Consider the following 17473-nt stretch of genomic DNA (forward strand, 5'->3'; position numbering starts at 1 on the left):
CCCCTTATTTGATACAACAGTAATACTGTTTATAATAATAGTAATATAAATAATGATAATAATAATAATGTTTTATATTACGATATCATGTGCATGATTACAGTTAACATATATTTTTTAACTTATACATGATGCTTGAAGTCAAAAATGTGTTTGTTTTTTCATGACCCGATCGGTCATTTCCGTGACAGTCGACGTCACGTAAGTCCGCCCATTCTCTTCGGAGAAGAAGCGTCGCCATTTTAAGAGAATGAGTTTCATTTCACATCGCAACTGTAGGACGGAGAACCTCAGGAACGTTTTCAACCTGTTTCTCTTTTAAACTGTTAGTGGGGAATTGACTACAATGAACTGAATCTCTTCCTAATGCCAATCAACAAGTAGATCAAAGTCAAGTAACGCATAAGACAGTTGATTTTTTGCACTGAATGTAGTACGTTAGAGGAAATGGCTGTGGAAAGCATGACTGTCCATCCAAACTCCCCAACAGCCAACCACGAACACAACAGCCTTCTCACTGACGAAAGGTCGAGTAATATCATCATATTTCTATCCAACTATTGATTTGTCCTTTGCTTTTTTCCAAAAACAAAAAGCACGGGCATTTGCTTTTTTTCTTTCAAAGGGATTAAAGTCGCCTTTTCTGGGAAACGTACAGAGGTAACGAAACGCCATCTTGAAACGTTTCACAGCGCAATCTGGAAGGTCACAAGCGAATCAGGAAAACATTCAGAATATGATCAAATTGACATTTTCAGTCACTTTCGAAGGTTTTTTAGTGATCGAAGACCATGGGGCCACCACTACGTCAAAACATTGATACTGTAACTCAGTGTTTTCATCACAGATAAAGAACAGATGGACAAAAGAAATCACGAGCTAACAATATTTTTTGTTATCGACCTAAAATTAAACTCCGATTTAGTATCATCACGCAAACCGAATGTAATGTGGTAAAACTAATCCCTTGTTACGCATTAAGGAATTTGTTTCTTTATCGCGAGGCCTGGACAAAGCTAAAGCTAGCAGTGCTAACAGTTAGCCGACGATTTAGCAACAAAAACACGGCTAACGGAAGCTAATGAATAGCGACGGACTAACACGGTTTATACCTTGGCGTCTGATTAATTATTCTTTATTTAATTGGTCATCGAATACAATACGATTTAGTTTATCTTAACTTAATATCGCAAATTATAGTATGCGATGTTAATTTGTCACCCTTTAGCACTTAGCGCGTATGCTAAGTGTCACGAGCTACGCACATAGATTTATTGGAGACGTCACTAAAATAACTTAAATATTTTTATTCCTTTAGGGTTTGGATGTCTGAGCGTTACATTTGTGTTTTAACGTTAATAAGAGCTATATAATCGCAACCGTTCCTCGCTTTTTTTTTTTAAAAAAAATATGTTATTAAAATATACTGGTATTTCATAATTTATGTAGTATATGAATTTATTTATTTTGAATTTTTCTTTTATATTTTAACGCCTCATAAGTAGCACGACATATTTTTATAATCCGAATTAACAGGGATATTTCAGGTTCCTTTACTTTTAAGCTTCATGGGCTTCTTTATTTTGGTTAAATGCTGTTCCTCTGGGTTAGTCCTCCACATGAATTACATTGTTGACAGTAGAAAGAAATGTTAAATTGTTATTAATCTGGTGAATCTGCCACAACAGGTGTCCCTGTTATACATACACTTCTTTTACTGTTATTTAGTTAGCCTAATGTGCACATCCCTTCATGGTCCAGTGCTGTCCAATGTCTCAGAAGCATTCAAGGTCTTATCAGAACACACAAGTGCTAACCATATTGCCCAAACAGCAACCTTTCACCCCTTTTATGCATACATTAGTATTTCACAGTAAGTATTGCCAGTTCATTGCCAGAAATGTACAGGCCAAGTTATTTTGTTTGTCTTTGCATGCGATTGTATTTTGTCACTTGCATACATACAGTGAACATACTTTGAATAATTATTCTTTTTTTAAGTTAGTTGTATTTGCCAAGATTTTTTTGCAACACTTTATGGATAAATCCTTTTTTTTTGTGTTACATTGGCAACTTATATATTTTTTCAGATGTTATTACAAGGTGTGTTAGACAAGTAAATCATGTGAGGGGGCCCCATTTATAATTTGGTCTGACCACATTGTTTTGATATTGTATTCGATAACTTTAGACTGAAAAATTAAAGAAGTAAATAAGGTTGTTAAAAAAGGTGGTCTCCTTATTTACTGAGGTCCCACTATGTTATATAACTATTTTGTTTCACAACATGCTATACTCATGAAGTACTTTTGTCGACAAATGGGGATTGTAGAATAAATTTTAGTTAGTCATGAGTAAACATTCATCAATTGATTCTTTCTGTACTGTTTTAAAAACATTACCTGTTCAGAAGAACAGATGACTTGAGTTTAGCAATGGAAGATATGGTTCTTACAGCCCACTAATGAGGATGTTTGTATTTTTATAGTGATTTTAAAAACTTTTTCAACAGTTTTTGAACTTTAAAGACAAAACTTTTATATTTAAGTGATATTTTAAAGTTTGGCAAAGGGACCTTCTTTCTGAGTAAATGTTTTGTTGTTGTTATTACTATAGCATAAAGCTTTTTTTTAAACTAGTTTAAGTTACTTGAGATACTACAATATAAATGTGTGAATGTGTGTTTTGGTTTAATTTTTGTGGAAACACAAAATCTATCTTGTATCATATCTCACCCGTAGCTTTGCATTTCAGTTCATGTTTTAGCACGTCCTTTTCCAGAAGTTTACATTTTCAGGAGTAAAGTTGAGTGATTAGTTGATCATGTTTTGTCAGTGTGGAATGTTTAGTGTAGCAGTGCTTGTGTGTCTTATGTGACAGCTCCTTATCTTTGTTTTAAAGTGCAGTCCTGTCTGAAACTAATAATTGCGTAGTATATGTTCTATATGTTAGATCTTCCCTAAACAGGGCAGCTCTGTAGTGACTTAGAGTTCACAAATGAGCAGTGAAGATTTTACACCCCTAGTGTGATTCTCAACACAACTAAATTACAGTGTTGCATCTGTAGATTGTCAGCAGTGTTAATAAAGAGATCTCTCTTCACTTCTGTTCACTGCATGTAGTCTAAAAGTTTAAAGAATAGATGCTGTTAAACAGTTCAGTTTGCTCAGATTTTTACACTGTAATGACAAGTAATTGTTAATAGCCAGACCAGCAGAAATAGCCATGTCAGAATTAAGAATGAAGGCCCATTTAATAGCTAATCAATATAGTGAATGCACTCTTTCCCATAGTTTTGAAAACAGTAACTATTGTGCAGCTGTCTGTTATAGATGAAGAACAAAAAAGGGTTCTTGAGTCAAAAAAAGTCTGTCATTTTTGTTTTGAGTTTTGACTTTCATCTTTTGTTTTCCATGTTAAACAGGCAAGAAGATGGGGAATTGGAAGAAGGTGAGTTGGAGGATGATGGTGGAGAGGCAGAGGTGCCCAGTGGAGAGGTGGCTGATCCCCAGGATAAACCTCGCCACAGCAAGGAGCACCATGCCAGTGAATCAAACGATGATGAAAAGTCACATCGGCGCAGGAGAAAGAGAAAGAGGGAGCGAGAGCGTGAAAAAGAAAAAAGGAGGGCCAAGAAAAAGCGTAAATCAAAGCACAAGGTAAGTGCTTATGTTGATATGTTTTTATTTAGTCTTTTATGTTCATCTTGTCTTGATTTATTTAAATTTAATCAAACTAAGTTAAAAATTAATAGATTTCTTGTAAATGTGAATAAAAATTCCAAAAATGTATTTAAATAGTAGCGTATTTCTTCTCAAATTGTTTTTGTGCATGATACAGCGTCACCAGTCATCCAGTGATGAGTACTCGGACTACAGTGACGAATCAGATTACAGTCCCTCTGAAAAGAGGAAGTACAGGGAATACAGCCCTCCATATCCCCCCTCTGTGAGTAAAACATTTGTGTTTAGTTATTGACAACATGTCCTAACTAGATGTGATTCAGATTGATTCCAGCAGAAAGTAATTGTCCACACTAAATGTGAATCAAAAACATTTTTTCATATGACGTGATTAAATTTCATAATTTTGGAAAAAGTTTAACTTCAAAAAAGTACATATTTTGTGTCTGATGTGATATTTGTCTTGTAATACACTTGTTTGTTCACATACTTAATTTGGGATTGAGATTTAATCTCTATCTGTATTTTTTAGTCTCAAGGAGGCTACTCTTCTGCACCCTCTGGTCATGGAGGTCCCATGTCAAAGAAAGGTGGCTATATGAAGATGGATAAGCAGGGCTATGGTGGCTATGATGACTACGAGGAGGAAACATATGAAGGTGAAGATGATGAGGACATGGGTGATGATGACTATGATGACTTCGCCAAGGAGCTGAACCAGTACCGCAAGGCCAAAGAGGTTGGAGGTCCACGTGGCAGAGGTGAATGTTTATTTTAATATATGGCTAATAATTTAGTGGTTTTGGCAGAATGTGTTGTTACATATCAATGTAAGCACTGTATTTTGTTTCTATTTTTAAGTAGTGGTCATGTTAAGTATGTATTTTAGCTGCAGTGTTATTAGTATGACAAGAATCATGTTTGTAAGTTCATGAGAATGTGATCTTAATTACTGTCACAAAGGTGGCAAAAACCGCATGAAGAACCTGAGAGGTCGAGGCAGAGGAGGAATGCGGGGACGTGGTGGAAGAGGAGGTGGCAGAGGGAGAGGACGAGGCAAAATGGGTGGAGAGAATGAAGATGGTGATGGCATGTATGGAGATGATATGGAGGTGGGTCATAGTTTATTAAAAATCAAGAAACTTTGATGTTCTAATTTCCAGAAAAATATATGACATTGCCATGAGAATAAATATATGGAATATCTTATATAATTCTCTAACCAGATTTATGAGTGTTGTTCAAATATGAAAAATATTCAAAATTAGATATGCTGTCTGTCTCTTAAATGGGATCTGTCATTGTTACTAGGAAATGTATAAGCATTAAGTCAGTTTACCTTTGTTTAACAGTATGGAGATGAGGACTATGACAACATGGGAGAGGATGACTATGATGACTACTCAAAAGAACTAAACCAATACAGGAAAACGAAAGACAGAGGGCGGGGTGAGTTATAGATGTAGGAATACATCCAAATCTTAGGTCAGCAAAGAAGTGGATTGTGTTTGTAATTATATATCTTACCTTTTGATTTCTTCAGGTGGAAAAGGTGGGCGAGGTCGTGGCAGAGGGAAAGGAGCTCGAGGAATGAATCGGGGAAGAGGGAGGAATCGAGGAAGGGGCCGTGGAGGTGACCAAGGTCCTGATGATGACAACAGCGGAGATAAGGACATGGTAGTGAGACAGTTCTTCAGATTATCTTTTTATTTTGTAATTATCGGCGGAACGTAAATTAGCATCTAAATTATTGTACCTTACTGACTAAATTAGGATGGATCTGGTGCCCCAAGAAGGAATGATCAGGAGAAACATGGGCCAGAGAAGAAGGGAAAAGCTATTTGCAAATACTACATTGAGGGTCGCTGCACATGGGTAAGCTCAGATTTGGAAGACAATGCAAATAAATTTGGTTAACGTAATTTAGTTTGTTTGGTATATAATAGCATTGATATAAATGAGTCATGTCTAATTTATGAGATTATGCAAAATAACATCACTCGTTGACAATAGGAAATTAATTCTGTTCTAATTTGTCAATTTATCTTCAGGGTGACCACTGTAATTTCAGCCATGACATTGAGTTGCCCAAGAAGAAAGAACTATGCAAGTTCTACATCACTGGCTTCTGTGCACGAGCAGAAAATTGTCCCTACATGCATGATATCCTTTGGTCATTTTGCTTGCTGAGTCTGACATTATCATATATATTATAGGTGGGCATAGATTAATATTTTTTTAATTAGATCAATCTCACTGTAATCCTGGAATTAATCTAGATTAAAATGGCTCATTTGAATTCCGCCGAAGGCATTCAGATTATGTAATATTCTACCCAATGTAATATATTTTATGTAATATAATACCCAAATAATGACTAAAAGTAAGTCTTTGAGAACGAGTTTCTCAAGCCAGGTGGCGCATTAGACCAGGGGCTCATCTCCTGTTTCGAAAATGCATCACAAACTGATTGAGAAACTGTTCCACTATGATAATTGGTGATGAAAATAAATTGTTCAATAACATGTACTTGTGTTTACTAACTGTTTATTCAGTTAAACGTGAATTTTGAAGTCATAACAGAACTTAACAGATATGGAATTAAGACATGTGGAGTATGCATAGATTGGTGGCATTATTAAAGTAAACACTGCGATCAAACTGTTACCATCATGTAGGACTTTTCGCCATATTTTTCGTCAAGATCCACACACGCGGCTGTCGGTAAAGGACCACACACACGCGCACATCACGAAATGTGGAAGGTTTTTTTTCCCATTTGGCATGCGTTATTAAGTTACATAACACTCTCACCAGTCCTTACTCCTTATTTGCGTCTAATAATCTCAGTTTGTCATGGGGTCATGAATGAAATGTTCATGAGTGAAAGTGGAACTGCCGAACTGCAGTTAGTCACCTTAAACTACAGGAAACTCTTACATGAAAGCACTTCACGTAAACCCCTTATTATATTATTGTCTGTTAAGGCAAATAACTAGACTACAGATGTCCATGTAAACGTAGTCAGTAATGTCTTCGAAGTAAGTGAAAGATCCAGAAGGGCATCCTGCTGATTTGATTCAGAAGGGCACTTTTTTGTCAGACGGTTAACAGGTCAGGTATACACCCGCGCCAAAATATCAACATGAAAGTCATCATAGCTTGAGTCGAATAGACCCAGCTCCCAACCCAACTTTGAGAATAGATTAACGGCGATTATTGTTTTTATTGCCTGATAAAAGTCTTGTGTTAACGCAGCACCACTAATATATGTAAAAGAGTAAGAGTTTCCAAATGTGTTAATAACTCCTTGACTTCACTGCACGTGATTTCCCTTGCAAGCTGTTCCATACCACAGGGAACTGTGTGAATGGTGAGGAGTGCATGTTCTCCCATGACTCCTTAACAGAAGATACTCAAGAGCTGCTGGATAAGGTAATCTTCACATATATATTGAAAAATATAGCTCAAGCTTTGTAATTGTTTTTTCTGTACACCACTTGTGTGTATATATATATATATATATATATATATATATATATATATATATATATATATATACATGCACACACACACAAACACAAAAATGATATATATAATTTTTATTTAATTTGTTTATGAAGATGCTGGCAGAGGATGCAGAAGCTGGTGCAGAAGATGAGAAAGAGGTTGAGGAACTGAAAAAGCAAGGCATTAACCCTCTTCCTAAACCACCCCCTGGTGTTGGTCTTCTCCCAACTCCACCAAGACCTTCCCCAGGGGATTCTTCAACGCCCATGGAGTTTGGAATGCCTAGTGCCCCACATGGCAACATCCCTCCAAGTGGTCCACCGGCCCCAGGCCCTGGTGCTGGGCCTGTTCCTGGACCTGGTCCTGGAGTTGGGCCCTGCCCAGGCCCCCCTCCTCCCTGCCCAGATGGAGGCACCTTCCAAGGGCCTCCTCCAACTGGCCCTCCACCTCCTATGGGCCCACCACCTGTTTGTGGAGGAAATGCAGGAAAGAAGATCCCCTCCTTGTTTGAAATTGTTGTGAAGCCCACAGGACAGCTTGCACAAAAACTAGGTGTCAGGTTAGCTATTCCTCTTTATTTTTGAGGTAATGTTTATTTATCAGTAAGCAGAATATAATGACACAGATCCTATCTTTACAGAGGACCAGTTCCTGCCAATGCTTCTGCAGGCGCTGCAGGACCTCAAGGACCACCTCCAGGTCCCCCAGGTGCACCTCCACCTCGCTTTCCCCCACCACCAGGTCACATGGGTCCAGGTGGTCCTCATGAGAGGCCTCCTATGGGGGCATCTAATATGAATCAAGGCCCTCCATCAATGGGTACAGGACCACCAATGATGCAGAACTTTGCCCAGGGTGAAGGACCACCAAACCCAGGCATGATGTCTCCAGGTGGTGGATCTTCTGGCAACAACTTCTATGATAACTTCTACCAGCAACAGCAAGCAATGTCGATAGATGGAAGTGGAAGAGACTGTGAGTTAATGTTTGATTTTAATTGTAATTTTACCATTTGGTCTTACACTAATTAAATGCATTTAAGAACTATATATGCATTCTTTATAGTTGTAATTAAGTTTATTGTAAACAAATGCTGTGAAGTATTTTATTGTCCTATTCTGTTTTCTTTCTGAAACATTAGTATTTAATCCCATTCTTTGCCTCACTGTACAGGTGACAACTTTCAAGGCATGGGTGGTGGAAACTTCAATGATCAGTCACCTGGGAACCACAACTCTGGAAGTATGGAGAGTGTAGGTAATGTAGGCCCGTCAAATCAGACTGGAATGGCAGTGCCTGATTTCCTGCCTCCAGCGCAGAGGGTGCTTTTTATGAGACTCCAGCAGAAGCAGCAGGAGGATGAGGAGAGAGCCAGGAGGCTGGCTGATGGAGGAGGAACTGAGAGGGAGAATGAAGGAGGTAATACTCCACAAGTCCATGTTTTGGTACTAGTTGACAAAAGGTTATATATAATTTCAGTTATAAACAGCAAGTGTAGCATTTAAAAAGTAATTTATTGCCCTATGAGAATAAATCTCTGGTTTCTATAACATTTTTGTTATGCAAATAGAAAAGGTTGTTAGTGGCTGACTTCAAATGTATATGTTGCCAAAGCTATTTCTGGGAAGGAAACCTCTCAAGGACTTTGCTCAGAGCTTGACCCTGCCCAGGACCTCATAATACTGTAAACATCCTCTGGCCTGGGGTTGTGCAATCTTGCCACAAAATAATCATGTCTCTCCACTAGATGGTGCTTTCTATCACTGATTGAAACTTACACAGGCTAATGCAGGGGTGTCAAAACTCGGTCCTGGAGGGCCGGTGTCCTGCAAAGTTTGGTTACAACCACAATCAATCACACCTGGGTTAGCTAATCAAGCTCTTACTAAGCTTTCTAGAAACATTCTTGCAGGTGTGTTGAGGCAAGTTGGAGCTAAAATCTGCAGGACACCGCCCCTCCAGTACCAAGTTTGGACACCCCTGGGCTAATGTTTCAGATTATAGACTACCAGTGAAGAAAACAGACTGAACTTTGAATATTTTCACTTTTATTTACTTACAGGAGATTCAGCAAACTGGTATTCCAGTGAAGATGAGGATGGTGGTGGCAGCGTCACTTCAATTCTGAAAACACTACGACAACAAACCCAGAACCAAGGCCCTGCCAAGCCCGATGGAGCTCCCAGTGATCCTCGTCTACAGAAATCTCAGCCTACACCGGCACCCAGCAGACCAGCAGACCCCAGGTTGGCACGAGATCCACGTCTATCCCGCAACACAGACTCTTCTCAGGCACCTGAGGCGTCATCTTCCCTTTCTCCTACTCCTTCAGACCCCCGTCTTGCCCGACATGCAGCTGCACATGCCTCTAAACCCGAGCCACCACTTGTGTACAAACCGCCACCTTTGACCGCTCCAGCCAGCAATGAGGAAGAGGAGGGTGAAAGGATGCTGAGGGACAAGCCTGTGCCCATCCCTCTTGACCCTTTAATGGGCATGGCTTTACGCGATCCCCGCTCACAACTACAGCAGTTCAGCCACATCAAAAAGGATGTAGTTCTGCAAAAGCCTTCATTTTCTAAGGCGGTGCTGTGGAGTCCAGAAGACCTCATCCCTATCCCCATCCCTAAACAAGACTTGCTCCCACTACCCCCTGGCATCCCACCAGTCACTGCCATGGATCCCCGTCTGTCCCGCACACAGCCCCCTCATCACTCCTCTATTCTCCCACCTACTGTTGTTCCTCCTCCTGCTCCTGTTGAGCAATCGAATCAGTCTTCCTCTTCCCTACCAGACTTTGAGCTGCTCTCCCGCATCCTCAAAACTGTTAACGCCTCTTCATCAAGCCCCGTTCAAGGCGCTTCTACAGGAATCTCGTCACCTCCGTCCGTCTCATCTGAAAAGCCCATTGACCCTCGTATGGCACGGAAAGCCCCTGCAGACCCCCGATTACAGCCTCAAAAATCTGCCCTTAAGACCACCTCAGAGCCACTTGTTCCTCAAGGATCTCCCCCTACTAGCTCCTTATCTCCACCTTCCTCCAGTCCCACCATTGCACCCTATGATCCTCGGCTGCTATCAGCAGGAGGCACGGTTCGAAGTGTGGGATCTGCCAGTGTAGGTAGTAGCGGCAGTGGCACCAGTGTGCTGAGCGGCATCAGTTTATACGACCCTCGGAGTCAAGGCTCAGACAAGACAGAGAGTTCAGTGGCTACTAGAAACACTAGTCCTCCCCCTGAGTCCAAATCAAGCGAAAGTACAACGGCTTCAGCTAAACCTAAGTCTAAAGAGCCGCTGTTTGTGCGCAAGTCTGCACTGGACCAGCCAGAACCAGAGAAGAGCTCGACTGAGCAAACTACAGATCGCTACAACAGCTACAACCGCCCCCGACCCAAACCTTCACCCTCACCCAATGCAGGGACTGCCGCAACGCCGGCAGCTACCGGTGGTCCATCCACAGCTGGTCAAGGCACTACCGCTTCTGCAGAGCAACCCGCAGCGGTCCACAATCTACCTGTATCCACACTGTTCACCATGGTAAAGCAGGTCAACAAGCCAAGCGGCACTGGTAGCCCATTTGGCGGCAGTAGCCCAGCACAGCCTGATACGGCTGAACAGGACAATGCTTCTTTAAAAGACGTTTTCAAAGGCTTTGACCCCACAGCGTCACCATTTTGCCAGTGAAAGTACTGTGTTGTGCACTGCTTTTTGGACTTGTAGGTGTGCTGCTTCACAGATAGACGGTATATAGATAACCTCCCATGCCAGGTTTCACGCCACAGTATTCACGTAAAGATTTCTAATGGACGGTTGGGATAGGGAGGGATTATGTCTGTACAAGTGATGGAAAGATGAAAATTAAATGTCTATTTTAAAACCAAATGAGAAAGTTTAAATAAATGTTCATTTTAAGGACCTCTATGGGTGGTGTGTAGATCAGAAGACACAGAATTGCATACATTTTGGCATTACTAAAGACAGTTAATTTGATCAGCATATACCAAACAGGTTAGTTGGATTAAGACCAGCCTGCTTGAGTTTGCCGGCTGACTGACAGCAGAGAGACTTCATTTACTGCCACTCCCTCTGCGTCCTGTGGAGGAACTGAACGAGTTCCTGTTGTTTAGTGGCACGTTTCATTTGCTGCCCATCAATTAATCAGATCCTTTTAAGAAATTTTAGCTCTGTTTCCGCTCTGCTTAGACTAGTTCGCTCCTTTTTCATGTCTGTATGACTGATCCTTATATTCCCATTGCTACATATTTGTGTTTAGTGTGTTGATGCCACTCCATGAATGAGACCTACCATTGTATGTTTGACATGTGAAATCATTTTAATTTATTTTTTATACTTAAGCGGTCTGCTCTTTTCTTTTTCTTTGTAACGTGGCTGTCACATTGATTCATTTTATGAATGTATATATATACATAAAATATAAATATATACATGTGTATAGTACATATTCTTCCCATCTGGTTTGTAAATTAACTTGGAAATGTGCAACAGCTGATGTTGATGGTAAAATATATCATGTCATTTCTTTAGTTCTCTCACAGTTCTGTCACGCTTTTCCTGGAACAGGTGGTATGTCTCAATGACGGCTCTGAATTTTCCTGAGTTTTGTTTTTTTGGGTTGCCTCTCTGCAAAATGATGGCTTTGTAAATTGAGAAGTGTCCATATTTGACAAAAGGTAACATTTTGTAACCATTCGTTGTAGGTGAAGTTGTGAAGTATTTAATAAACGCAATACCAGATTGAAAATGAGCAGGGCCTCAAACTATGGGTGAATCAGTGGAGGTGGTGGTTTTGTCATGGTTAATTCTCTTGTACGAGTGTGAGAATCATATGAGTCATTTCCCCTAAATTCCAGGTCTTCAACATTCCTATCTCTGAAGTTAGTAGGCATGTAAAAAGGTAAGACAAATCATTTTTTCCCATGTAACATTCATATCTCGGGAAGGGTATAGAATAAAATCTTGATTTGAATCATTCTGATTTGCAGGCTTTTATTTTTTGATTGTTCAGTTCTTGATTAGACTCTAGACAAATTTTATAAACATTAAACATTACAAATAGTGAATTTATGAAAATAACTAAGAGCCAAAAAAAATTTTATTCCAGACATATATTACATATTCAAACATTTGTATACAGATAAACTAATGTATTCCTGGGGATATTTAAAATAACAAATACATACAATAAATAAGACAGAATATGGTTTATAAATAAAATGCCAAATAAATCATGATTGAATTGATCATTTTGTTTATCGATAGAAAAAAAATTGTTTATTTTGAGAGTTGAAACATGGTTAATTTGATTTTTTATTTTTTTTATAATTATTTTTTCAGGGCTTTCACCTTTAATTGATAGGACAGTAGAGAGTATTGACAGGAAAGTGTGGGGAGCAGAGAGAGGGGAAGGATCGGCATGGGACCACAAGGCGGGAATCGAACTCGGGTGGCCGTGAGCACTAGAGTGCATGTGTTGACGCACTAACCACTACACCACTGGCATCGACAACATGGTTAACTGATTTAAATAAATTAGCATAAAAACATGTTTTCATATTTTGTACACTACACTGAATAATGATTTTTGGTTCCCTAAACTTCAAGTGAACGGTTTTTAATGTAACAATTTGTTTCTTGGTATGAAAAATATTTTAATAATCTTGACAACTTTTTTTCCACTGTAAAAGAAACCTTTGTGGAATAGAAAGTTTCTTTACATCTTTAACATTCTTCATGACAAAGTGAAATATGTCGGTAAATAAGTGAGTACGTTTACATGGACACCATTAATCCAATATACGATTAAGACAATACTCTTGATTAAGAGTCTAGCATGTAAACAGCGGTTTTAGTCGCATTATTAAAGTTCAGTACAGACATTTAAACACCTTCATCAAACTATTACCGTCTTGTAGGATTTTAGCCGCATTTTGCAACAGGATAGTCTATACACACACGGCTGTTGACACTATTCTCTGCACCTACCAAGTCAAAATGACCACAGACGCACATCGCTAATTGCGGAGGTTTTTTTCGCATACGACGTTCGTTATCAAATCTCATTCAAACAACACTCTTTCAGCAGCATCCAATAGCTCGTTTGTCAGGGGGAATGAAATGTTCCTGAGTGAAAGTGACAAACTACAGTCAAAGTCGACAAATTTAAAATGAAACGCCCGCAATTACATGAAACAGGAAATGTGGAGCGTGGCAATAATGTTTATCGAATTATGTGCTATACCATGTAAACATGTAAAGCGGGATCAAGAATGGAGCTTTCAAAAAGCAACTCATGTAAACACCTTTATCATTTTATTGTCTTATTCAGATTAAGGCAAGGAACTCGAATACTGATGACCAAACATAATCACTGATGATAGAATCTTAACTTTTGGGCAAACTATGCCTTCGGGTGCGAAGTTATGGCACTTCAAACTCGAGATTCTCCCTGGTGTCAACTGGAGACCATACTGAAAAAACGGCTTAAATTAGCCTAGGCTAGTTGGCTGGTTTTAGAGGAGTTTTGGCCATTTCCAGGCTGGTTTCCAGCCATTTCCAGCCTGGTCTTAGCTAGTCAGGCTTTAAAATGACCAGCTAAAACCAGGCTGGGAGCCCAGCCAAAACCAGCTATGTCCAGCTTAAACCAGGCTGGTCAAGCTTGTTTTAGCTGGTCATTTTCCAGCCTGACCAGCTAAGACTGAAATGGCTGAAAACCAGCCTAGAAATGGCCAAGACCCCTCTAAAGCCAGGCTGGTCAACCAGCAAAAACCAGCTAACTAGCCTAGGCTGGTTTAAGCTGGATTTTTCAGCAGGGGAAGGTAAAATTGTAAATCTCTGCCGCTAAACTGAACCCTAAAATGAGGAACCACTGAAAAAAGAATACTATTTGACTATGTTTTTACATTTAGTGCACTGTAAACACTTTCTATATAGGGTATTGACACACCCTGCTGTTTTTATAACTGCAGTTGCAAGTGTGTTGATTTGCTTTGGCGAGAGAAACTGGCCTTGATTAAACAGGCTAATTTAGCGTAATGTGCTTATAAAGTAGCTTAATTTAGACCTGCTCCTTTGTTTAAAGCAGAATGCAAAGCTGCTCTCTGAAGAAAACTACAGCTGCTTGTCACAGACCCCATCAACACTATTTGAAAGGAATATGTAAAAGTTAAAATCCAATACCTCTTAAAGGATAGATCACCATAGCATAGGCACTATTCATTCACCCGCTGAGTTGTTTCTTATAATTTTCTGTTTCCAACACAAAGGAAGATATTTTGAAAAACTTTGGAAACCAGTAGCCATTGATATCCGTAGTGAACTCAAAAAAAAAAAAAAAAAAACTCAAAATAAAGAAGTTTCAAAACTCGGAAGGTTAGCGGAGGGTGAGTAAATGATGACAGACTTTTCATCTTAATTCACTTTCCTTTTAAAGTTACAACAAAAACCTCAGTATATTCATTATTCTTTTTAATCTAAGATAAGAGTCTTTATTTTGCAAACATAGTTTATAAAGCTTTAAATGGCATTACAAGTGAAGGTCTCAGCCATTTAATTCACAATTAATTGAAATGTTTACTGTGGAAAAATTTAGAAAACATTTTAGTATAAGCCTGTTTTTAGGCTTACTTTCTCTGGATTGTTCCTAATCAAGAACTGTTAAGGATACTAAACGTCGTGCCAAATTTCTAAAGCCATCATGTTTGACTCCCATGTGGTCACAAATACAACCTTCTCTTGTGTCCCTCCACCCTATTTCCTGCCCTGTTTGAGGAATTCCACCCAGTGCTCATTTTTCTTGGGACGACTGATCTGAGCCAGGCTCTGCAGCAGGAACGAGATGTCTGCTTAAGAGACCTCAAAAACAAAACTGGCTTCCTTTGGAAAAAACAGACAGGGAAATTCAGTCACTCAATGAGTGGAGCCTTCCTTTTCATTCAAAACACTTTCTTCCTATTCCACTGGTGGGGATCAAGGGGAAATAACATTTCAAAATAGATTGTTATGTAAAATAATGCACCGGTTGTGACAGAAATAGTCTGGGATATTCAAAGCTCTTTGCGTAAAGTATCAAAAAAAGAGACTACAATTATGAAAAGCAGTTTAACTGACATAACTTTATCTGTCATATTGTATTGATCTGTTTTATTGTGAGATCTTGTAATCAATTAAAAGCCACTAATATACTAATAAAAGAAAAATAACTAATAATACTCATACAATATTAAATGCAAAAGTGTTTATATACACCTAACGGCAACATTGATACTGTAGGAACACCTTACTACTACCCAGTTGGATCGCTGTTTGCCTTCAAAACTGCCTTAATCCTTTGTGGCATAGATTCAACAAGATACTGGAAATATTCCTCAGAGGTTTTGATAGCATCACACAGTTGCAGATTTGTTAGCCGCTCATCCATGAGGTGAATCTCCCCTCCACCACATCCCAAAGGTGCTCTATTGAATTGAGTTCTGGTGACTGTGGTGGCCATTTGAGTACAGTAAACTCATTGTCATGTTCAAGAAACCAGTCTCAGATGATTGTGCTTCATGACATGGTGCGTTATTCTGCTGAAAGTAGCCATCAGAAGATGGGCACACTGGTCATAAAGGGATTGACATGGTCAGCAACAATACTCAAATAGGCTGTGGCTTTGACACGATGCTCAATTATTACTAATGAGCCCAAAGTGTGCCAAGAAAATATCCCCCACACCATTACACCACCACCAGCAGCCTGAACCATAGATACAAGGCAGGATGGGTCCATGCTTTCGTGTTGTTGATGCATCCTTAAAAGGATTTCTTTAGTGTTTTTTCTATGCTTTTAATATATTTATCTTAATCTTTAGTTACATTTTGTAAGCAACATTCAGAGATTTTAATAAATAAAAAACTAAATAATAATTATAAAATATATTTTGAAAAAAATGTAGAATGTTTTTTATTAAATATTTAAGACAAAGTGTAAATTTCAGGTCATAACATATGAATATAATCATATACTTTGAATTTACTTTGTTATATATACATCTATAATCAAATGATTCAAATTGAGTATAAAACAGAAAACTAAAATAATTCCTGGGAAATATTTAATCATTTGATTTAGTTTAATTTTAATTCAAAAGTAAAATAATAAAAAAATAGCTAAAATTAAAATTGACAAAAATGAATTAAAAGTAAACAGAAACAAAAGTAAACAAAATAAAAACACACAACTCATTTATGCTCAATGACACTTCAACCAATTAAGCAACTGCCAATTTCATCTCAACATACATTCTGATTGTCTGTGTGTGAAAGAGCCGTTTAATGATAATGACTGTTGTGAAATCAGACAGAGACCACTGAGTTCCCACAGCAGCCCCACAGCCCTCTGGGAATGATCTGCACTAAATGGGTCATATAAGCTCTGTTTATTTCTTTTCCTGCTGAGCTGTGCCTTTTCCCAAGTCTGATCTCATAAAATTGCTGTAGTAAATCACAGCAAATTTTCTAACATGCTGCGGAAACTGAAGTGTTAAGCTCTTTCTGAACTAATAAATAATTTGTCATTCTATTTCGGTCCTACCTCGTGTCATTTTTTCGTATGTTAAACTGTATATTCACCACTCACACAAAAAGCAACACGTCCTCGTGAAGAGCAGAGACTAAATAGACCACGAATGGAAACATGTAGTGTGACTAATTAGTTAATAGTTTAAAAATTGGCTTCCATTTTGTCAATTTGTTTATGGCATGCGGGCTTTTACGACATTCTTCCACATTTCAAACTGCATTCAAGTCTGTACATAAACTTATTTAATTATTCTGTAAACAGAACAAAATAAGCAGTTATATAAACAGCCTGAGATGTCCAAAATATGCCACATAATATACTGCATGATTCTGGAGATTCATTATTGGATTTTTGAATTGAGTCTTTGTTTTAAATGGCAATTTTATTTTTATTGTTATTATTATTAAATGATTATCTTTTTATTCTTTTAAGATGTGCCTGTCCAGAGACTGCAGATGGAAAATAGCAACTTTGTTATGGCACAACGCATCAGTCCTTTTGAGCTCATTGTATTTTGGAGCATGTCCCTGTTAAATAAATAAATTCACATTCAAAATTGAACAACTGCACAAAGTAACATGGTCTCTGACAATTTCAATTGCATTAAAAAATACATCAAAATTATTTGAATGTTTCTTTAGTGTTTAATCAGTAAATTCATCACCTGATAAAGCATTATTTTCATCACTTGATTCAGTGAT

The 17473-nt window shown here is 38.5% G+C and overlaps 1 protein-coding gene across 1 annotated transcript; it reads left to right on the plus strand.

The window, feature by feature from the left end:
* The first annotated feature begins 227 nt into the window (after positions 1-227).
* On the plus strand, positions 228-11958 carry zc3h4 (zinc finger CCCH-type containing 4). Its single transcript, XM_056473005.1, has 14 exons — positions 228-527; positions 3425-3659; positions 3841-3948; positions 4216-4444; positions 4647-4795; positions 5036-5132; positions 5227-5360; positions 5457-5558; positions 5735-5846; positions 7009-7118; positions 7307-7752; positions 7834-8168; positions 8367-8612; positions 9256-11958. Exons 1-14 carry the CDS (start codon positions 448-450, stop codon positions 10875-10877), a joined length of 4005 nt encoding a protein of 1334 aa, XP_056328980.1. The 5' UTR covers positions 228-447; the 3' UTR covers positions 10878-11958.
* Positions 11959-17473: the final 5515 nt, after the last annotated feature.

This window comes from Danio aesculapii, chromosome 15 (assembly GCF_903798145.1).
Source record: "Danio aesculapii chromosome 15, fDanAes4.1, whole genome shotgun sequence".
In the NCBI taxonomy this organism is placed as follows: Eukaryota; Metazoa; Chordata; class Actinopteri; order Cypriniformes; family Danionidae; genus Danio; species Danio aesculapii.

What these genes read in the sequence shown, in the direction of transcription:
- zc3h4 (XM_056473005.1), top strand. Translation starts at nt 448, where the DNA reads ATGGCTGTGGAAAGCATGACTGTCCATCCAAACTCCCCAACAGCCAAC. An exon ending in AGCGTAAATCAAAGCACAAG is followed by an intron (nt 3,660 to 3,840) that starts GTAAGTGCTTAT and finishes TGCATGATACAG; the next exon opens with CGTCACCAGTCATCCAGTGA. An exon ending in ACAGCGGAGATAAGGACATG is followed by an intron (nt 5,361 to 5,456) that starts GTAGTGAGACAG and finishes TGACTAAATTAG; the next exon opens with GATGGATCTGGTGCCCCAAG.